The sequence below is a fragment of the Nematostella vectensis genome, chromosome 15, assembly GCF_932526225.1.
Source record: "Nematostella vectensis chromosome 15, jaNemVect1.1, whole genome shotgun sequence".
Lineage (NCBI taxonomy): Eukaryota > Metazoa > Cnidaria > Anthozoa > Actiniaria > Edwardsiidae > Nematostella > Nematostella vectensis.
The window spans coordinates 8,249,315-8,273,097 of NC_064048.1; the positions used below are offsets into that span (position 1 = coordinate 8,249,315).

The 23,783-nt window shown below is 44.0% G+C and overlaps 2 protein-coding genes across 2 annotated transcripts; one reads left to right on the forward strand and one right to left on the reverse strand.

Moving 5' to 3' along the window:
* The first annotated feature begins 7,014 nt into the window (after positions 1-7,014).
* LOC116613947 lies at positions 7,015-23,739 on the forward strand. Its single transcript, XM_048722981.1, has 9 exons — positions 7,015-7,097; positions 8,337-8,550; positions 12,927-13,129; positions 13,366-13,494; positions 14,128-14,388; positions 14,959-15,063; positions 21,470-21,676; positions 22,082-22,258; positions 22,598-23,739. Exons 2-9 carry the CDS (start codon positions 8,355-8,357, stop codon positions 23,000-23,002), a joined length of 1,683 nt encoding a protein of 560 aa, XP_048578938.1. The 5' UTR covers positions 7,015-7,097; positions 8,337-8,354; the 3' UTR covers positions 23,003-23,739.
* On the reverse strand, positions 16,325-20,931 carry LOC125560702. The gene is made up of 2 exons (XM_048722974.1): positions 20,189-20,931; positions 16,325-19,515 (listed from the first exon to the last, which is right to left on the reverse strand). The coding sequence occupies exons 1-2, from the start codon at positions 20,914-20,916 to the stop codon at positions 17,445-17,447; spliced, it is 2,799 nt and encodes a 932-aa protein (XP_048578931.1). The 5' UTR covers positions 20,917-20,931; the 3' UTR covers positions 16,325-17,444.
* Positions 23,740-23,783: the final 44 nt, after the last annotated feature.

Genomic DNA, 23,783 nt, shown 5'->3' on the forward strand with positions numbered 1-23,783 from the left:
CAGACGCAATGTTGGCGCAGTTTGACCACCGTGTTGGGAGGTGCTGGCGAAAGCTGGCGAGTGTTGGCGAAACTTTGATTGAGTACCAAAATTTTGGCTAGCACTTCGTAAGGAATTTACTTCGTCTAGTGATCATTTGAGCATATCAGAGCTTTGCTTACGCTATTTGCACACAAACCCAACAATGCTGGGCTCATTTGCATCTTCTCAATAGCGACAAATTCAAAGAGAATAAACGTAAACGCATCTATAAATGAAGAAAACATACCGCAATTTTTTTGGTCGTAAAACCGATATATGACTGAAATGTATCATGCAGGACACAATCCCACGTGCTATTTTCTATTTTTTTCGTTGTTTTTCATCGTCCTCTTGTCATTTGGAGTCATGAAAATTGACCGCTAAAACGTCATGAGACGAAATAGACCCAAATTCAACCGGAATCCAGGGGAATCGTGGATTGTCTTTGCTAAACACAAATAAAATACCGGAACCTTGTGTTGCCTTTTGTCCCGTCATGCATCAAACGCCAGTCAAGCGGGAACAACTTATTACCCACAAACTGGCCATGTGTTGGGGCAGTTTGCACGCTGGCCTAATAATGCTGGCGGGTGCTTAGTTAGAATGACCACGAGACAAAAGAAATGCTGCCGAAGTTCTGGCCAAAAAATTGAGCTCAATCAAAATCTCGCCAGAACCTCCCAACACGATGTTCAAACTGCGCCAACATTGCTGGGCCAACGTCAGGCCAGCGTCTCGCCAGCGTCTCGCCAGCGTCTCGCCAGCGTCTCGCCAGCGTCTCGCCAGCGTCTCGCCAACGTCTCGCCAGCGTCTCGCCAGCAATGCTGGTGCGCCGTTTGTATAGGGCTTTATGACATTTGGATTCAAGAGAATGCAACCTGAAATAACAAGGGCGGTAGGAACATAGTTTGTTAGGCTAAATTGGCTGAAACGTGCCTTGTTTGCGACGCGCTCTCCGTTTTCTATTAGAAAACCCGGTGAAGTTACGTTGCGTAATATGAGCTACTACGTAGTGGTGCGCGAGCTGTCCCCGACGCTCTAGCCGAAACGTGCCCGACGCTCTAGCCGAAACGTGCCCGACCCGCTAGCCGAAACGTGCCCGACGCTCTAGCCGAAACTTGCCCGAGTAAAAAAAAATAATATCGACTAAAAAAAATAATATTTTCTTAGTCGACCGCGTCAAAAACAAGGTAGATTTCAGCCAATTTAGCCTAAGAAGCTATGTTTCTTCCGCCCTTGAAATAGGTGTATTGTATTTGATGATGAGAAGTTACTTAAAGTTCTTAAAACCTTTCACCTATATCAATCTAGCTAAAACAAAGCATAAATAAACTTTCAAATTCTGAAAAGGGAATATAATTTGATTGAAATTTGAATTTTCTACGGATCTTTGAAAATTTTCCTGGTCGCGCAAAAGGAGATTGAATCGAGTGAATAATTCCAAGTTTTTTGGGGAAAACTTAAAACAACGTATTTTCCTTAAATCCGTTAAAATCCAGAGAAAGCAATACCACAAAATATTGGCGAATTGTTTTCTATTGCAATGCTACCCACAATTTTTATTGCAATGCTACCCACAAATAGTTTAAAGTCGAGAATTGTATGCGAAAAAAGAAAATATCGCTTTGTTGTAAGCTTTGTTGTAGGTTTCAAAAACAGCGCGCGCTCGTTAGAATGTCGCCATACTTGATTGCGAATGCAGCGCGTGCGCACAATGCAAAAACAATTCAAAGACTAAAAAATATCTGCTTAATTTGGCAGATTTGTTTCCTTGAGTTAAATAATCATTTGTCTACCAGGTGGAGATATAAAGATGACGGTAAAAGTTGTAACCACACAACGTTCTTCAGCAATAACTAAGAAGACATGAAAACTTGTTTAGACCTTCATTTTGCAGTTAGAAAATAATATCTGAAGAAATAGTACATTTCTTATGTTTTTTTTTCTAGAAGCACTGAATACATTGCATTTTCAGGTTTTACTTATTTTGTGAGTTGATTTTGAAGAGCTTTGAGGTATTTGAACATAGCACTAGCATATGATGCATTGACATCATCATAAGAGTATCTCAAATCATTCGATTCAAGAGTTAGGGTTAACTCAAATAAATATTATTTTTTTGGTTATAACATGTCAATTTAGTCTTTAAACATGATTATTAAAAAAAGAATTCAAACTCACCGATTGCAGTTAGTACGATATATAATTGTCCCCAGAGCATATATCGAACGATGCAAACTTGTCATTCCTAATTTCTCTGAGTTTATTTTTGTCATCTTGGGCTCACTTCATCTAGAGAACTGGTAGCCGCAACTTCACTACAAACTGACATAAACAGTTTTCAGACAGGTGTACTCAAATTTCGTCAAAAATCTTTTGCTTTCGTGAAATTCTATTGAAATTGTAACCATAGATATCAATATTATAAGAATGCAAGGGTAAATTTTGATTAGTTTTTTGTCATTGATGACAAAAGCATCAAAGATACGAAGAGAAAGTTGTAATAACTTTCTTTCATGACGATTGGTAGTACGTATCTTTCTATGTAATGAAACTCCTAGCAGTTTTAAAAATATATTTGTTTTGTCTGCTCACCGCAGGGCTTCCGCTTCAATATTATCTACTTGTTTCGGTTTTAGATTTCCCAGTATCTCGAAAATGCCTGCCTGTTACTTTAAATGCAAGAAAGGGTACAAGCTGCACATTTTCAGACACTGGGAATAAGATAGGGCATGACAAGTAATGGAAATGTTTCTCTAAACGGAGATGAAGACGTTTTGATTTTTCAAATATTTTTTTTAATCAGCAGTGGTGCCTTTTACACAAGAGCAGTTGAAACAGGTCGAATAAACCCGTGAGGATCTCAGCGATCGAGCTGCTTACACATCATATGCCACAGAATGTTCTAGAAATGTTCTAGAAAGTTTCCAAGGAGTGATTTTCCAACAATAAGGATTTTATTAATATTTAACTAGATGCTTTTAGAGCATGTACCCGGGCTTCATTGTAGAGTTACCAGAGGTTATTATAAGCTTGCAAACATTGGCTTGTCGCAATATTTTTCCATACGCACAAGTCAAGGAATTACCTTTAACTTACTTAATAATATTTAAAAATATTCGGGGCAGAATAAATTTGACAGAGTGAACTTATCACAAAAATCACATATTCTTGCGTGATTGGCGGGAAATCTTCGTTTACATGCAGATCGAAGAACAAACCATTTCCTTTGGCTATTTTTTGCTAATTCTGCGATGAATTTTGTTACCGATTTGATGGTACATGAAGTATATTCAACTATATTATTGCTCGGGGCGAGAGCAGCGAGCGAAGAGCAAGTCTAATTTGTGGTCGATCGTCTTTTCTATGTGGGTTTCCTGAAGGTGCCACTGAAAAGAGCTGCCTCGGCGGCATAGCCAGGATTTTTAACAGGGGGGGGGGGGGGGGGTCAGAAAAATGCCCAAGGAATTTTCTCTAGATTATGTATCATACATTTACTGTATTTTTGGCTACTATAAGGGCTACGCTCCTATGCCCCCATTTCATTAAAATTGAATTATCTTGCAAACAACTACAAAGACGATTTTTTTTATAGAAGTGGTAGTTTTTTCAGCAAATTTGCCTGGCTAAAACAATGAAGTCAATTATAACAAACATTCAATACTCTTACAGTCTAATAGTAGAAAAAACTGGCTCTGAATTTCCAAATTTAAGAGCAAGGAATGTATTTTGCAAGGAATGTATTTTGCACTTTTCATCTTTAGGCTATAAATAAAATAATGGGGAAGCGGGGTTGTGAAAAAACGTACCGCTGGTGATCGACTGACTTGTCGTAACAAACGCATAGGGACATCTCGCTAGAGGAGCCAAAACAAGGCAAACACAACCAGTAGAGGGAAAAAATGCGTAGTTTATTTTAAGAGTTAGTGTTAAGAACACTAACAAGGCATTACTTTGGAATAAATTATCCTAGAGCCTGTGATCTCACAATCCAATCTCCGAGCACTTCAATATCTTGAAGATACTTCTAGTTAGATTACTATTTGTGATTTATCTTTTTCGGGGTCCAGTATCCATCAAATCGCGAGCTCTGATTGGCTCTTGTGAGGTCCGGTATCCTACGATCCGGACCTCGCGAAACCAGACCGCTCACCTCCAAAGCTCGAAATAATGAGTTGATTTTCAAAATGACCATCGAAAACTGGCTTTTTACTATCAAGGTTATAGATATTCACACTAAAACGACATTTTTATTATTTAGAATCATTGACTTTACGGAAAATCGGCTTCAAATTCCCTGTGTTTTGACAATTTCCCGCCATAATGATTTTGCAAGGCGCGCGACAATTTTAATTTCGCTGAAATTTTATTTTTGATAGAAAAATAAAAAGCAGCAAATCGTCTCTTCATATGAAAAAAAAAACCGACAAATCACTCTAGGAATTTACCTGCATAACCAGTAACATATCCACATTCAAGAGAAGTTCGTTAGTGAATATATCTTATCGTCTAGGGAGGATTTAAAGCAAAAGAAGACATTTCTGCGATCAATTCGAGTTACGTATCAATTTGGACTAAATTATTTAAAAAAATTGTTGGTCAAAACTCCGAGAATATATTCATTGGAGGTTCTGTGTTTCAAGAGGATTAAAAGCATTGTGTGGAAATACAAAACGAACCCGATGGAAATGGTTTTTTTTTTTTGTGCGTGACTCGGCATTGAGCAGGACCATAAAATGGCGGAGTGATTGGCCTTCTTTACAATCCCGATAGCGAAGATGTCTGCAGAGATTTCTACTGTGGATACAAACACGTAGGAGGGCGTTAGGCACAAAACAGAACAGAGTCAGAAAATAACTTAAAATTCGAATATCCGAGTTTTGCAAAAACCAAAACCGAAAAACCGCAGTAATTTTGAGACAAAACCGCATCATACTTCTATGAGGAGAATAGATTAATCGAGCGCTATACTTTTTTAAGAACATCTACCTGAGATTTCCCCAGATCCTAAAAACATTTCTAACATATCGAGAAGAAACATGATTTGGGTTTCCTGTGGCAAAACTTCGGAAGTTAAAAACCGGAAGCGCTTCTACTTCTCCTCAGTCTCCCTCCTCCGCAATTCCCCCACAGGTAACCCGTTCTTTTCCTTCCTTTCTTTTCAATGCGGATTTGCCCGCTGAGGAGGCTATAATAAAGCGATTGCAAATTCGTTTTTTAGTGATATCCACAATAAACAGCTTTCGGCCTCTCGTGATCCAACTTGTCTCGACAATGTTTATCCTGGATATCACAAAAAAGATTAATCCAAAAGCTTTGCAAACAGAATGTATTTGTGCCTCACTCGCGAATAGAAATGAACCAATCAGAGAACAGAACAGATGTTTTAAATTTCCGCGGAAAAAAAAATTACCTCGTCTAGAACAGAGGGGAATTTGTTGCTTTTGCTTTTGTTGTTGTCTGTTGTTGTTGTTGTTGTTGTTGTTGTTGTTGCTGTTGTTGTTGTTGTTGCTGTTGTTGGAAGGGAAGTGCAATTATGAGCTATTTCCTGAGTAAAAAAAATGTTGAATATGTCTACCACTTTGTCATTTCATTTATATGACTTGTTTGCCAAATCTGTTTTGAAATGCCAATGCATTTTTTATGCGAGGATTAAAATACATTTTTTAAGCAAAAGATGTCAAGTTGAAGGGGGTTTTGTGTATTTTTACGCGTGAAACGTATACAGTAGGTGATTACAGACGACCGTAATTATGATAAGTAGATACATTAGAATTCCATTGTGGCCCATACGTTGTTTAGTTAACCTATCACGTTTGACAGGGAAATCTAAAACGCTCGAATTGCTTAGCCAAGCAGTTCCTATTTTTAGCAGATTGACCTGCCGCGTCCCTTTTTAAGTGGTATTTGACAATCGGAATTTGGCCACCAATTCTCGGTTCGTACTTCTTAACGAAGGAAGGAAAGTTAGGTCTGAGTTTATACAAGGTTTGCCCTAAGTAGGCTTCAGACCTAGCCGTCGGTAGAATTAGTTTTAGTACGAGTTTGACTGCAAAAATGGTTGGAATGCTGTCAATCATAATAATCACGTGTGTAGCTTGCCATGCGCACTAGCAGTGTAACAAGTTAGTGTGTGACATCCTTAGTCAGAAGCAACATTGTAAACATTACGTAAGTCACGGCAGACCAAGGGTAACCGACTGGCACACCCACCTAGGAAGGTCAACCCTCGTACACCCATTGGTTAAACTCTATCTTATCCAAACAGTGCTAAAAACCCCTCGGGATGTCAAGGTCGGTTATCCTAAAAAGGACGGAGTATATAAAAAGGGGTGCGTACCGAAGTCCCCAAGACACACACACAAACACATCTTGTAAAAACCGGTCCCTCCCCCAGCCAAGTGTGTCATAGCCGTTTTGTTACATCTGGTCTGATAGAACACGAAAGATAGTTGTTACAGAAGTATCTATCAAGTGTTACGATTTTAATTTATTTTCAGAAGCACCATATGGCAACAAATTCTTGTTTCAATTTATACAACTGTCTTGATTTTGTAGACTTTATACGACAACGTTTTTTAGAAACCAACTAAACCGAAAGAAAACAGTTTTTGATGATTGATTGCCGTTATTAGTTTGGTTTGCATCGTTGCACACATATATTGTTTGTTAAATATGATTGTTCTTTTCATCAGCACGATGCCATAGCGTTTTGCTAATCTAGAAAAGCAATTAAATAAGACCAATCACGCCGCCATTTTATGCTCCCGCTCAATGGCGAGACACACAAAGCACCATTTCCATCGGCTAATTCAAGCAAGTAGCCAATATATTTTAAATCATATATCCTCAATAACATTCGTACACTGTTTTTTGAAGGTTCCTTGCGAATAAATCCCTGTTTTTCAGTGATAAACAATAACAAAGGAGTAAGTGATTGACATTCTTTAATCACGCCTAATACCACTTACAACAAGTATGAATATTAATGAGCAGTTTATAAATTAAAGTGGGTGGTTTTGGGACATTTATCCAGTTTGCTGTTGGAGGAATCTGGTGCTAGCTCTAAGTTCCCGGTAAGTCGTTCGTCATTCTCAGTCGAGTCAAGCTTTGTCAGCCATACCTTGGTTCCAGAGCCTCGAACGTCTCTCTATTTAGTGACAAGCGAGCTTGCGACGTCTCAACCTCGCTGGCCACTGAATAGACAGACGCTCGAGGCTCTGGAACCAGGGTATGTCAGCCACTCCTTTGTTGCTGCTTCCATTTAACATTGATTTATGCGATGAAATTTCCAACAACAACAACAAAAAAAAACATGTAAAAGAACCCGGCAGCAGACAGACCTGGAGTTTAAGCGTACAAAAGCTCTTGGGAGTTGGACTTAATGGTCGTGGGTCGTGGTTGCGAGGTCTTGGGTCGTGGGTCCCGAATTTTTCAATTCTTTTCGATAAATTTATCTTCTCGTTGTCTTTGTTTACGAAGTGCGACGTGAGTTTGCATTTGATAACATATATTTGTTGCGGGGTCACTGCGTTAGCATAAAATAACTAAACCCAGGGGGAGGGAGGGAGCACGGCGATTTTTACCATAAGGTACATTGATTACTTTGTATTATCAGAGAGTCTATATTGAGAGTACAGTAAGTTTCAAATTAAAATAATTAGTTGACACTGCGCGAACTTTTGCACTTTAAACACTTCGGATTTTTCAATATACCTCTGCTATTTGCTCTTTATCAGGAAAGGTTTTCAAGGGAATAAGGAGAATAAATTTGAGATTGCGAAGACAGAATTGAAGTTAAAACTAAGTTTATAAAAGCGCGCGATTTTTTGTTGAAGAATAGTGTAGGAAAAGTTGTTTTTATACTTTTTAAACCCTTGCCTAAACGCCCCTATAGAATTTGTAAACTGAAATAGACAAATATTCAATTAGAAAAGTTTTGGACCCGAAAAGTATGTTATTTTGCAAACCATGAACGGCTTCTACGAGCAAGCGCAGGCACGGCTGACACCGCCTGTCAGAAAGTTTGATGGAAAGAAAATATAACACGAACAACAGCGTGATTTGTTTTAATTTTCTTTCCAATAAAATTCTTGATAATTACTTTGGATAAAAGCGAGACTTGGTGTATCAACAAGACAATTCCCTGGGCTAAAGAATTCCCCACCCCCCCCCCCCCCCCCCCCCCCCCCTGGGTACGGGCATGTGTCGTTATGCCTAAGCCAAATAGTGCAAAAGAAATTAAAAACACAGTACTACAGTTTTACTACAGTAAAACTACAGTACAGTTCAGAAGTATGTCATCCGCATCTCAGTGCGCAGGTCACTAAACAATGCGTCCCTCCACGCTTCGCCTCGAAGGACTGGCACTAGCCTTAATCGTGCTGGGTTCTCTAACGCGTGAGACCGCTGGCCGTAAGAAAAAGTTCGACGTCCGCCGCGATGATACGGGAACTTGCAAGTATGAAGGCTACAAACCTGGTGGAGGCATTCCAAACATTAAACCAATCCAGTCGCCCGTATGCCAAGGTAAAAAGATACTTCCAATAACACTATCCGAAAATAGTATCAGCGAAAAATTTCGCGATAACAATCACTTGTAGTTGACTGGTTTTTAAAAGCAAAGTCATGTGATAGATATGGTATTTTGTAAGCTTATTTCTCAACATCTAGCTGCATGAAGTTTCAGAGTGTCCTAATTAGAGGCGGATAAGGTTTTAGCGAAGGGGGGGGGGGATGTGAGATATGAAGGGGACACAAGTATTCCCCATCCTACCACCCCTCCCCTCCCACCCCTCCTCTCCCAACCCCTCCACTCCCACCCCTCCACTCCCACCCCTCCACTCCCACCCCTCAACTCCCACCCCTCCACTCCCACCCCTCCACTCCCACCCCTCAACTCCCACCCCTCCACTCCCACCCCTCCACTTCCACCCCTTCACTCCCACCACCCCTCCACTCCCACCCCTCCACTCCCACCCCTCCACTCCCACCCCTCCACTCCCACCACCCCTCATCTACATCTACATTTATTAAGTCGGTAAAAAGCTTGCGATATCACACCAACCTACCAACCTCTACTCCCACCCCTCCACTCCCACCCCTCCACTCCCACCATCCCTACACTCCCACCATCCCTCCACTCCCACCACCCCTCCACTCCCACCCCTCCACTCCCACCACCTCTCCCCTCCCACCACCCCTCCACTCCCACCTCTCAACTCCCACCACCCCTCCACTCCCATCCCTCCACTCCCACCATCCCTCCACTCCCAGCACCCCTCCACTCCCACCCCTTCACTCCCACCACCCCTCCACTCTCACCATCCCTCCACTCCAACCACCCCTCCCCTCCCACCACCCCTCCACTCCCACCCCTCCACTAACACCACCCCTCCACTCCCACCCCTCCACTCTCTCCACCCCTCCACTCTTATCCCTCCACTCCCACCACCCCTCCCCTCCCACCACCCCTCCACTCCCACCCCTCCACTCCCACCACCCCCCCACTCCCACCCCTCCACTCCCACCACCCCTCCACTCCCACCACCCCTCCACTCCAACCCCTCCACTCCCACCACCCCTCCCCTCCCACCACCCCTCCCACCACCCCTCCACTCCCACCCCTCCACTCCCATCCCTCCACTCCCACCCCTCCACTCCCACCCCTCCACTCCCACCCCTCCACTCCCACCATCCCTCCACTCCCACCACCCCTCCCCTCCCACCACCCCTCCACTCCCACCACCCCTCCACTCCCACCCCTCCACTCCCACCACCCCTCCCCTCCCCTCCCATCACCCCTCCACTCCCACCCCTCCACTCCCACCACCCCTCCACTCCCACCCCTCCAATCCCAACCCTCCACTCCCACCATCCCTCCACTCCCACCATCCCTCCACTCCCACCATCCCTCCACTCCCACCACCCCTCCACTCCCACCCCTCCACTCCCACCATCCCTCCACTCCAACCACCTCTCCACTCCCACCACCCCTCCACTCCCACCATCCCTCCACTCCCACCACCTCTCCACTCCCACCACCCCTCCACTCCCATCCCTCCACTCCCACCCCTCCACTCCCACCACCCCTCCACTCCCACCCCTCCACTCCCACCACCCCTCCCCTCCCACCACCCCTCCACTCCCACCACCCCTGCACTCCCACCTCTCCACTCCCACCCCTCCACTCCCACCCCTCCACTCCCACCATCCCTCCACTCCCACCACCCCTCCACTCCCACCCCTCCACTCCCACCACCCCTCCACTCCCACCACCCCTCCACTCCCACCATCCCTCCACTCCCACCACCCCTCCACTCCCACCCCTCCACTCCCACTCCTCCACTCCCACCATCCCTCCACTCCCACCATCCCTCCACTCCAACCACCCCTCCACTCCCACCCCTCCACTCCAACCCCTCCACTCCCACCACCCCTCCACTCCCACCACCCCTCCACTCCCATCCCTCCACTCCCACCCCTCCACTCCCACCCCTCCACTCCCACCCCTCCACTCCCACCATCCCTCCACTCCCACCACCCCTCCACTCCCACCACCCCTCCACTCCCACCACCCCTCCACTCCCACCACCCCTCCACTCCCACCACCCCTCCATTCCGACCCCTCCACTCCCACCACCCCTCCACTCCCACCACCCCTTCACTCCCACCACCCCTCCACTCCCACCCCTCCACTCCCACCCCTGCACTCTCACCACCCCTCCACTCCCACCCCTCCACTCCCACCACCCCTCCACTCCCACCATCCCTCCACTCCCACCACCCCTCAACTCTCACCCCTCCCCTCCCACCACTCCTCCACTCCCACCCCTCCACTCCCACCACCCCTCCCCTCCCACCACCCCTCCACTCCCACCACCCCTCCACTCCCACCCTCCACTCCCACCACCCCTCCCATCACCCCTCCACTCCCACCCCTCCACTCCCACCACCCCTCAACTCTCACCCCTCCCCTCCCACCACTCCTCCACTCCCATCCCTCCACTCCCACCACCCCTCCCCTCCCACCACCCCTCCACTCCCACCACCCCTCCACTCCCACCTCTCCACTCCCATCCCTCCACTCCCACCCCTCCACTCCCACCCCTCCACTCCCACCCCTCCACTCCCACCCCTCCACTCCCACCCCTCCACTCCCACCATCCCTCCACTCCCACCACCCCTCCACTCCCACCACCCCTCCACTCCCACCACCCCTCCACTCCCACCACCCCTCCACTCCAACCACCCCTCCACTCCCACCACCCATCCACTCCCACCCCTCCACTGCCACTCCTCCACTCCCACCATCCCTCCACTCCCACCATCCCTCCACTCCAACCACCCCTCCACTCCCACCCCTCCACTCCAACCCCTCCACTCCCACCACCCCTCCACTCCCACCATCCCTCCACTCCCACCACCCCTCCACTCTCACCCCTCCACTCCCACCATCCCTCCACTCCCACCACCCCTCCACTCCCACCCCTCCACTCCCACCATCCCTCCACTCCCACCACCCCTCCACTCCCACCCCTCCACTCCCACCACCCCTCCACTCCCACCATCCCTCCACTCCCACCACCCCTCAACTCTCACCCCTCCCCTCCCACCACTCCTCCACTCCCACCCCTCCACTCCCACCACCCCTCCCCTCCCACCACCCCTCCACTCCCACCACCCCTCCACTCCCACCCTCCACTCCCACCACCCCTCCCATCACCCCTCCACTCCCACCCCTCCACTCCCACCACCCCTCAACTCTCACCCCTCCCCTCCCACCACTCCTCCACTCCCATCCCTCCACTCCCACCACCCCTCCCCTCCCACCACCCCTCCACTCCCACCACCCCTCCACTCCCACCTCTCCACTCCCATCCCTCCACTCCCACCCCTCCACTCCCACCCCTCCACTCCCACCCCTCCACTCCCACCCCTCCACTCCCACCCCTCCACTCCCACCATCCCTCCACTCCCACCACCCCTCCACTCCCACCACCCCTCCACTCCCACCACCCCTCCACTCCCACCACCCCTCCACTCCCACCACCCCTCCACTCCCACCACCCCTCCACTCCCACCACCCCTCCACTCCCACCACCCCTCCACTCCCACCACCCCTCCACTCCCACCATCCCTCCACTCCCACCACCCCTCCACTCCCACCCCTCCACTCCCACCATCCCTCCACTCCCACCACCCCTCCACTCCCATCCCTCTACACCCCCGTCCACTCCCACCCCTCCACTCCCACCATCCCTCCACTCCCGCCATCCCTCCACTCCCACCACCCCTCCACTCCCACCCCTCCACTCCCACCCCTCCACTCCCACCATCCCTCCACTCCCACCATCCCTCCACTCCCACCACCCCTCCACTCCCACCCCTCCACTCCCACCCCTCCACTCCCACCATCCCTCCACTCCCACCACCCCTCCACTCCCACCCCTCCGTTCCCACCACCCCTCCACTCCCACCATCCCTCCACTCCCACCACCCCTCCACTCTCACCCCTCCACTCCCACCATCCCTCCACTCCCACCACCCCTCCACTCCCACCCCTCCACTCCCACCATCCCTCCACTCCCACCACCCCTCCACTCCCACCCCTCCACTCCCACCATCCCTCCACTCCCACCACCCCTCCCCTCCCACCACCCCTCCACTCCCACCATCCCTCCACTCCCACCCCTCCACTCCCACCATCCCTCCACTCCCACCACCCCTCCCCTCCCAACCCCTCCACACCCACCCCTCCACTCCCACCCCTCCACTCCCACGCCACCACTCCCACCCCTCCACTCCCACCCCTCCACTCCCACCCCTGCTCTCCCACCCCTCCACTCCCACCATTCCCCCTTCTCGTGAACGCTCAGTCTGCTAGTCTCAATTTCCGTTTTCAGGTTTTACCAACTCCCTGGGGTTTGTTTCCGGTATAATTGGCCAGTCTACGGGCGCGGGAAGGGCTCTGTCTACAGTTGCCACGCTTGTCGAGAAGACCGCCAAAGTCGCCAAGGTCCTGAGTGCCGGTTTTGGAGTATTTGCTGCAGCTTTCAGTATCATCTCTACCTTTTCGAGACCGACACCTAACGACATCTTAAAAAGGGTGAGAACATTTAGCCTCGCTCTGTAGTTTACAGAATAGAATAAACAAAGAAAATGATCTCAAGCATTTCGCGGTAGAAGGAATGTGATAGAGCGTGCAAACAAAATATTACTGGGTCCAGAACGGTACCTGCAAATCGTTTCTTTTGTTAATTTTTCATTTTTCGTTCTTGAAAATGAGGTTTTATTAAGTTTGCAAATTAGATACAAGGTCTCTAAGGGACTATTTTCAAACAGGTTGACAAGGCTTTCGAGAAGCTTACAGACGACATGAACAATCGGCTGAAAAAGATGGAGGGATACGTGGACGGAAAAATTATCCAGCTGGAACAACGACATGTCAATAACGAGTTTGCTGCTCTGAAGGTAGGAGCTCTTGACCTATTCTATATAATGCAATTCATACTTTCTAGCACCTGAGCGTAGCCTAAAGGCTAGAGGGGTTCTTGGCTGCCTCATCTAATCCCCTATTTTCAGCTCAACACTAGAAGCGACAGAACAGAAACCTTTCTTTCAGATATCCCGAGATAACCCGGGAAAGGGTAAGGCCCATGAATGTTGCAATTAAATGAAATCCTTTTGTTGGGACACTTGGTTTATTGGACTTTGTATTATGTGACTCGATATCTTTTTGCTATTTACTGAGCTCCGTCTGCCCTCCTATCCGATGCTATAGGGTTTAAGGCTTTTTCAGCATCTGGAAATTTTAAGACATTGAATTAGGAATGATAAGAGCATTGTGAAGTTCATGTCAATCGAACAATATTCTTTTTGTATCCTTTTATTGACTTCCCCCCCTGCAAATTTTTCTCTTCTCTCCCGCCCCTACCCCCTCCCTCTCTAGTAGCCTTGTTCCGCCTCGTCCTCGCGCCTGATTATGCCCTTGGTTCCTGTGGATAGTTATAAACTAAAGGCACGCAATCCTTGGAATAGCAAGGGATGCACAATAGCGAGTGTCACACACTAGCTTATAACGATAACATGATATGTTGATTTCAGAGGTTTCTTAAAAACTGCATGCACGAGACCACTGAGTCCGCAGTACGAAGGTGCCAGAGGAACTCCGTTATGGATATTGACGCGGCGTGGCCTAAATTTCAAAGGTTGAAAAGCCAGTTCAGCATAAACTCAAAGAAGATCTCAATGAATGATATCAAAAGGCTGGAGGCCGCATTGATTCCGTTCAGAGACTTCGCAAGTCTGCATCTCTTTGTTCTCCAATTGCTGATCAACTCGTACAAAAAAGATCATGATACCAGGGTAATTATCAACGGTGGTGGGGGTTGATATCGTATGCCACCTACATGGCATTATCTCCAAAGCCCGATTGTCTAATGATGTTATTATGATGACGCTTTGTTGCACCCCTTTGGCACTTTCCATTCCATTCCATTTTGGTTTGTCTTAAGATGTTTATGGATTTTTAAGTTATTGAATTTATGGGCGACGTTATTGTGGTTGGCTAGCATGATTTTTTTTAATAATCATGGGCAACAACCCGTCACATTTGTGGTTTGGTATCTATTATGAACGAGGTGTTCTTGCATTAATGGTTGTTATTATACATTTAGGGTTGATACGAAGGCAATGATCCTTGGAGGAGAGGGGGCCATAGCATGAACCCGTGACGCTAATTTACTAATAGGATTTCGACGATATTGTGTGCACGACGTCTTGAACTTTCTTATGGGCAGTTTTATTTTTTTTATTTAATTGAATGTTTTTTTAGTATTACATATATATGGCATAAAAATATTGAAGAAAATCCATCTGATATATTTCTTTGTAGTATATACTTATCTTTATCTAAATTATGCTTTCTCTCAACAGGAGAAAAATGACCGTCTAAAGCTTTACATGAACACGCTGAATGACCGAGGAATGCTCTACAGCAAGTACGCGAGATGGGCTTACGAACGGATCTACTATGAGCAGGTACGGGGGAGAACAGGGGAGGGGAGGATCCTAACATACGCCTGGCGCAATATCTCGCTACTTAGTGATTCGGTTGTTAGGCGCGTGAGCGATCATCCGGGAACTTCATGCCTTGCCTAAATTCTTTCCATTTCACAAACATACATACATACATACATAAACTTTATTTAAGTGTCAAAAAGTGTTTAGCTACAAAAGCTAATTGTGGACACTATAAAAAAAAAATAATCAGATAATTAGTAAATAATATGATTTAGAATCTAATCTAGCTATATTTAAAATATTAAAAATATTATAGAAAACTATACGTATTATACATATTGATATAATATATTATATACACACAAACACTATATAGACGAACTATCACAGGCGTAGATACAAGTAAACAGACATGTGTATACAAATAGACACAAGAACAACCAAACAAACAAACAAGCAACATATAAATAAATAACAAAGCAAATTAATATAAAAATATGTTACAAGGGTGGTGCACACTCCTCATGTGCCCGACCGCCAGACAGCACACGGGACCACCCCACGCGCCCACCCCACTAGGATGAGCATGCGATGAAGTCACATGCGCCATCCAGCAGGCCAAGCACATCAAGAGTGCGCACTCCCGTCCTAAAAGCCTGTAGGCTGGTCTTATTACGAAGTTCCTGACTTATTTTACCCCAAATATAGGGGACTAGAAACTTTATGCTGTGTCTACCATATGTGATTGTATTAAATCTTGGAGCAGGAAAATCGCTCCTCAAGTTGTAACTCCTGTCTTGCTGAAAAAATATACTTTGAATATGCTCAGGAGCTAGGGAATTTCTAACTTTGTACATTAATATAAGAATGTCTTGTAATCTTCTATTCTCTAAGCTTGACAATCGCCCTCTCTTTAAAAGTTCAGCATAAGTGTCAGTTCTGTTATTAAATATTGCGCGTAGAGCCCTCTCTTGAACTCTCTCTAACTTTCTAGCATCAGCGGCTTTACAAAAGTGCCATACCGTGTGACAATATGTGAGATTGGGTAAAATTGCTGATTTATAAAGTTGTAATTTGGCGTCTACTGGGATTAGATTTCTAAGCCTTACCAACACACCAACTTTTTGGCTTGCTTTCTTACATATTTCACTGATATGAAGACTATAGTTCAGCTTATCATCAAGAGTCACTCCTAGCAGTTTCATTTCAGTAGACGATTTAATTATTTCTTCATCAATCTTAACCTGTATAGATAGGTTGTCTTTATTTCTGTTTTTTCTGCCTAGCAACATCAAGCTATATTTATCATAGTTCCCTTTGAGGAAATTATCTTTATACCATTGTGATATCTTATGTCCTTCTTCGTTCTTGGTCCATTGATGTTCCTCCTGTTTATTAATGACATGCAGGAGAACTTGGAATGCACTTTAAGGCTATTTGCTGATGATGCCCTGCTGTACCACCAAATTACACATGACGATGATAACCTAGTCTTGCAGAGGGACTTGGACAGAGTGGGGCTATGGGCCGAAAGATGGCAAATGGTTTTTAACCCTACCAAATGTTACAAAATGTCAGTCTACAGAAATAAATCACCAGTACTGAAAGATTATACTTTATATAATCAGAAACTCTCAGGTGTTAAACAGCATCCCTACCTGGGCGTTTTGCTGTCTGATGATTTACGGTGGAATTTTCAAGTAAACAAGATCGTAAACAAGGCTAACTCAACACTTGGATTCATAAAAAGGAACTTGTATTCATGTTCTGAGGACACCAAGCGTGTAGCCTATGTTACACTTGTAAGGTCACATCTAGAATATGCAGCTGCTGTATGGGACCCTTATAGACAGGATCAAGTGGACAAGATTGAAGCAGTCCAGCGACGTGCGGTGAGATTCATAAAGCGGGATTACGACTGGAACTCTAGTGTTACAATAATGAGACAATCCCTTTCTTTGGATCTGCTGAGTGAGAGGAGAAAGGCTCACCGTGTAAAAATGTTTTATTTATCAGTAAATAATGGCATTGCATTGCCGATACCTAATTATTATCAACGTTCAATGCGTCATACTCGAAGTTATTCAAGTAATACATTTATACAGCCTAAGGCACGTCACGATTATTATTTATATAGTTTCTTTCCCAGAACAATCAAAGATTGGAACAATTTATCAATTGAACTTAGAGAAGAAAATAGTTATTCATCTTTTTGTAATAACGTAAACAAGTTCATCGCCTAATTTTTATTATCATGCTATTTTTATTGTTTAAGTATTATCTTATTTTATAATTTATTTTAATTTTTATTGTATATAGTAAGTCGACTGAATTTATGGATTACCTATTTATTATTAATTTATATTTAGATTTATATATTTAGATTTATATATATTTTGTCATCTTTTCTTGATACGAAAGTGTTGAAAAGTAATAAAGTAGAAGTAGAAGTAGAAGTTCAAAATTTGTTCCACGCACTCAGCTGTTCCCCCTTTTACATAGAGCTGATGGTCATCAGCATACATTGACAAGCTAGCTGTTTTAACTTCAAATGTCATGTCATTTTGGAAGATATTCCATAATAATGGTCCAAATGACGACCCTTGAGGACATCCCCTTACTGCATCCTTCCAGACACTGGTGACTCCATTAAGTTTGACCCTGTTTTGACGGTTGGTGAAGTATGATCTCATCAAGTGTAATGACTGCTCAGAAAAGCCATATGCCTTGAGCTTATTTACCATGAGTGCTGGGTGTAAGGAGTCAAATGCTTTACTCATATCTGTTGAGAGTATTCCAATAAACTGTTTGGAATCTACAGCTAGCTTCCAGTCTTCTGTGAGTTTTAGCAGAGTGGTTTCACAGCTATGCTTCTTCCTATATGCCGACAAGCAAGGATCAAGCTTGGGATCAAAATGATTATTTACTTGTGTACTCATCATTGACTCATATACCTTATCCACTATGCATAGTAATGTTATTGGACGGTAGTTTTTTCTCTCAAGACGGTCATCCTTTTTGTAAACAGGGTTCCATTCCCCTTTCTTCCATGCTTCTGGCCATTCTCCTTTCCTGATACACTCATTATAGAGACCCGTTAGGGAGTCTGCTATACCTCTTGATGCTAGTTTTAACAATCTGGGAGTAATGGAGTCATAGCCAGAGGCCTTTCTGACATTTAGCTTCTCGAGAAATGACTGAACTGAATTTGTGCTGAGCTGTTGAAAACAGAAATTTGAGTTGTTGCTCTTATTTGCATCATAGATATTCTTAAGACTTGGATGACTGGACAAATCCTCTTCCGTCAGACTGTTGACATTTGCTCCACCAATCTCATTAGCCATGGTGGAAAAATAGTCTACCAGAACGTTTGCTACCTTTTCCTGATCTTTCTCAATTTTTCCATCTGTTCTGATGTTGATCTCACATACCAGCTGTTTCTTATCACTAAGAAAAGGTCTAAATGTTTTATAGAACTCACTTGGCTTAGCTTTAAGATCATCTGCCTTTTGTTGCCAATACTCTTTAATGGCTTTCCTTCTACAATTGGTAGCTTTATTTCTCCATTTTCTCTTCAGTTCCCAATTTTCCTCAGTTTTGCTGTGAGCATACTGCTTAGCAAATTTCCTTTTCATTTTGATTGCTTGTTTCCATTCTGGTGTCATATAGGGTACATCAGCTTTTCGAAATCTCATTTTCTTGGTAGGCATGTGTTTTTCTACTATTGTGTTGAAAAGTGTCTCCCAGTAATGGTACTTATCATCCATAGTGTCAAAGGTCTCCATGACATGCCAGGGAGCAGAGGATAGATCTTCATTAAATTTTTCAACATCCAGTGATTTTGTACTTCTAAATGTGACTACTTTCCGTTCGTGCTGAGATACCCTTTCTTTCATAATCCCATACACTAAGTGATGATCACTCATTTCTGGATTTAGTACTCCACTGGCTCTGAATAACTCTGGCTTGTTTGTAAGGATCACATCCAATAGTGTATCAGATGTAGGTGTAACTCTGGTTGGATCCTTAATTAGGCACTCTAAACCAAATACTTCCTCTAGATTGATCAGTATTTGCCCTTCTCTACGTTCTGGTCTTAATCTATCAAGATTCAGGTCTCCAGTGAGTACAAGCGTATTACATTCCATCGAAGCCCACATACACACTGCATGCAATTCCTCTTCCAATTTGCGGTAGTAATCAGTTCCTGCTGGATTTGGAGAGCGATAAATGCCTACAAACAACACATTATTGTTGTTTATTATTGCATTAATGGCCAGAACTTCAAGCAATTTATACTGCTTAGGAAGTTTCACTTTACGAGATGCCATCTTTGATGAGAAATATGCCATCAGACCACCGCCGCCTTTCTTTCTGTCCTTTCTGTAAATGTGATATCCTTCAAGAGCCAGCTGAGCATTGGTGTAAGAGGAGTCAATCTTGGTCTCTGTCAGAAAGATCACATGTGACCTTAATAATAATAATAATAATAATAATAATAATAATGCTCGTTTATTTCAACCGTTTGCAGTTCTTTTACAACTGAATTACCGGTGGGGTCAGCTAACTACAAAATACATTACACCATACATAATTCATAATAACATTAAATCCCCAGCATATTGCGCTGAGACGAATTTGGAAAAACGGTCCGTGCGACCCAGAACCACACTATGTGCGCGCTTAGATCTTAGGGAGTATGACGAATTGGAGGATATAAGTCTGCTTGACACTAGGGGGTATAAGACGCTCCCCTGTTTGATATTGCTTATGAATTTTCTGCACACATTGTGACGCCGCGCCTCTAAAGAAGACAAGCATGCGCGTTCGAGGGCGTCCTCGTAGCTAAGGCCACTACCGAAAATTATTCCTAGAGATCTTTTTTGAATTCTTTCTAAGGCAGCACATAGGTATTGCGGAAGGTTGGAGAAGACAACGCAGGCATACTCTAAGATGGACCTTATAAGAGAACAGTATACAGACACTAAATCCCTTTCTGAGACACCACATGATTTTAGTTTTCTGAGTGCATAGAGACGACGGTTTGACTTTTTGATCACATAGTCACAGTGCGATGACCAACTAAGGTCCGAAGAGATATACACACCGAGAAGCTTGAAACTGGTGACTGACTCAATAACTCCTTAACTCCTTATTGAGCAACAACAGCTCATCCAGTTTGTTTTGGCAGCTGTTAATGTTCAGATGAATGAGCATGAGATCAGTGCTGTTCCTTTTTCTTTCTTGTGTTATCCAAGGTTCAGGTAGATCATTAGCATATCTTGCTTCATCCTCATCCTGGACTGCTGGGTCTCCATGCACATTCATATTGAATAACTCTTCAAAAGAAGCATCACCAATACCCTGAAACGGCTGTTCATTTTGTGTAGATATAGCTGCACAGCCAGGACATATCCACGTATCATTTAACATTTGCTTGATCCGTTTGTATTCACTGGGTTTCACATTTACACACTTGATGTGGCTCTGACCCTTACAACAGTCGCAAAGCACAGCTCGGTGATTACGTGCAATTGTTCTTAAACACACGCTGCACTTCTCTGAGGGCCCAGGGTTTGGAGAGACATCCCCACTTACAGCAATTCGAGTTAGCTGAAATGTAGAAGTTGAATTTGGACACCGCTTGATCCGCCCTGAAAGATACTTCATGCCATGTGACTCGAGTTGTCCACTACGACGATAATGAATTAGCAGGTTAAATTCAACCTGAAGTGGCTCGTTGCTTGTCATTAATATAGTAGATGAACTGCCTTCGCTTTCAGTTGAGAATAAGGTTGTGTTCAAGGTTGTTTGAAAGAAGAAAATGACATATAAGGTGACAGGAGCCGGAAAGCAAAAATAAGCCGCCATCTTGGCTGACCACAGGTAGCCAAATCAAATGCTTGGCGGATTTATAGTGTCGTCCAAGCAAAATGACTCTCAGAGATAATGTCCCATTAATCTTAGGCCTGTTAAAGCAACTTGTAAATAAAGTTTTACATGTGAGCAAGAAAATCGTTTTTCTAGTTTTGAGACCCCCAACTTCCAAGTTCAGCGTTATTGAATACATAAGGCTTGCTTAACAACAATATCATGAAGAAAAATACAGTCATTTATTTATAACACATCCTCAAGGCTTACTAAAGAAAATAACTCGCGAATGCATAAAGACATACGGTCCCTCTTCGAGTTTTCTAGAGGTGAGCATATCTTAGAGAAAGTTATTCATTACTATGTTGCTACAAATATTTACACGGGAGCCTGCTGGTCCATAAATTTAGTAACGCTAACATATATTGGTGAAGCTCTTTTCGGGTAAATGCCCCGTCCCCTCCCCTCTAGAATTCCTGTATCCTTTCGCTGTTTTATGTGTGCTCGAGGTCTGACTCCCAAAATTAAGAACTATTACACTATTTATTCCTAGGTTGGCAAGCATTACTATCGCAGTCGGCCGAAAAACGAGTACATCATGGATAAGAATGTCTATAGGCTGTATGAGGGGGCTTTTTGGTTAAATAAAGGAGCGAACACTGAGAACCAGATCTCGGTCAAACCCAACTGCGCTAAAGGAGACGAACACGCGCCCATCAACACGTGCAAGTACAAGTTCCACATGCGAGTGGACGGGAAGGTAAGTTTATTTTGTTACTGCAAAATTCGGAAAAGATCCATATCAAGAACAGAAGCCCAAAAAAATGTCGGGATTTTGGGTCCTTGTTATACTCCAAGATGATATTCTAGTAAAAACTTAAACCATGTAAACTTAGTTTAAAATAGCATTCCCATATATGTATCGGTTTTGCCTCAGTGAGTTAAGGTGTAGGATGTAGTATATTATCATATTAACTTTATGATGCATTGATTGAGTTGATTAAACTTTGATCCTACCAGGGAGCTCTAGTTAAAAAAAAAAAAAAAAAAAAAAACATTAAGCAATATGTTCCCTGTATGCCCAAAGTTTTAAGTGATATCGAGTTGACACTAATCTCTTGATATGTCCTGTGCATGTATAATAACTCTATTCTTTCCCTGAAAGGTTTTGGGACGCTATCCCGATCGCTGGGCCCCTGCTAGTGATGGCGATAGCGCCTTGAGATATTTCGCCAGGGAGGATGCTCAATACACGTGTAGAAAATACTTGGGCAGCCTCGAGAAGGACTTGAAGACTTACTGGAAGACAGAGCTTATTAGTGTTGCTGATATATGGGAAAAGGTAACTTATCTTTTACCTTAGGCAATGTTAATGATATGTTTGTTTAAAAGAGCACCTGGCTTATCTTTATGCATTCGTGATGGATTCTAAGAAAATGTGTGCTATGAATATTCAACATTGTTTCGATTTAAGAAAGTTCTTTGGCGACCATTTGCCATTTTTATGAAACGCAGATGGGTGCCTTGCTTATATTGTTATGGAATAATATATATCCCGTGTATAAAATTGTACAGCTTGTTGCTGATAAATATAGCTGTTAATAATTTAGAGTGTAAAAACATAGAAATGGAAGGCATTTCTCCCTACAATCACTTTTAATAACTTTATTCTTTCTTGCAGATGGCGGAAAAGGCCAAGAACGAGATTAGCAAGGTTGACAAGGGTGCATTTAAGATCGCAGGTAGTGGCTCCAGCGTTGAGGGAGTCCTTAGTGGTCACCTAGGAGGCAAACCTTTATCATGCGAGGTCACGTGTAACTTAACGACTAAAGTTCAGAATGACGCTGTCTTGTTAGACACGAAACAACATCCAAAAGATGTTTCTGAAGACAAAGAGGAAAAGAACGATGAGGATCAACCGGAAACTGAAGAAAGCGAGCAACCGGATGCTGATGAGGATAAACCGGAAATGGATGAGGTGTACAAACCGCAAGATGAGATAAGCCAATTGATGACGTCACCGAAACTTGACGAGTCTGCTATCATCGGCAAGCCCCTATCATGCGATGTTGTGTGTAACCATTGATCTTAGCAAAATCCTGGCGATTAGTAACTGAGTTTTAGTTTTGTAGGCAACATTATAGAATGTTTATATTTAAAAGTAATGTTTGGATTGGTAATCCCCTGTCATGCGATGTTTTGTGTAACCATTGATCTTAGCAAAATCTTGGCGATTTTAGTAACTGAGTTTTAGTTTTGTAGCCAACATTATAGAATGTTTTAATTTAAAAGTAATGTTTGGATTGGTAATCCCCTGTCATGCGATGTTTTGTGTAACCATTGATCTTAGCAAAATCTTGGCGGTTTTAGTAACTGAGTTTTAGTTTTGTAGCCAACATTATAGAATGTTTTAATTTAAAAGTAATGTTTGGATTGGTAATCCCCTGTCATGCGATGTTTTGTGTAACCATTGATCTTAGCAAAATCTTGGCGGTTTTAGTAACTGAGTTTTAGTTTTTTGTAGCCAACATTATAGAATGTTTATATTTAAATTAGTAACGTTTGGATTGGTTATCCACTGAAATGAAATGTTGCGTGTAAACATTGGCAAAATCTTGACGATTTAGTAACTGAGTGTTAGTTTTGTAGCCAACATTACAGTATGTTTATATTTAAATTAGTAACGTTTGGATTGGTTATCCCCTGAAATGAAATGTTGCGTGTAAACATTGGCAAAATCCTGACGATTTAGTAACTGAGTGTTAGTTTTGTAGCCAACTTTATAGAATGAAAGTAATCTTTGGTAACCCCCTTGGCATAAAATTTTGTGCGTTAATTGATCTTGGCAAAATTGGCGTGATTCGGTT

Coding starts and splice junctions, on each gene's coding strand:
- LOC125560702 (XM_048722974.1), bottom strand. CDS start 20,916: ATGGCGGCTTATTTTTGCTTTCCGGCTCCTGTCACCTTATATGTCATT. Junction 19,516..20,188: donor TTGCTCAATAAGGAGTTAAG/GAGTTATTGAGT, acceptor ATTATTATTAAG/GTCACATGTGATCTTTCTGA.
- LOC116613947 (XM_048722981.1), top strand. CDS start 8,355: ATGCGTCCCTCCACGCTTCGCCTCGAAGGACTGGCACTAGCCTTAATC. Junction 8,551..12,926: donor CCAGTCGCCCGTATGCCAAG/GTAAAAAGATAC, acceptor TTCCGTTTTCAG/GTTTTACCAACTCCCTGGGG. Junction 22,259..22,597: donor TTGCTGATATATGGGAAAAG/GTAACTTATCTT, acceptor TCTTTCTTGCAG/ATGGCGGAAAAGGCCAAGAA.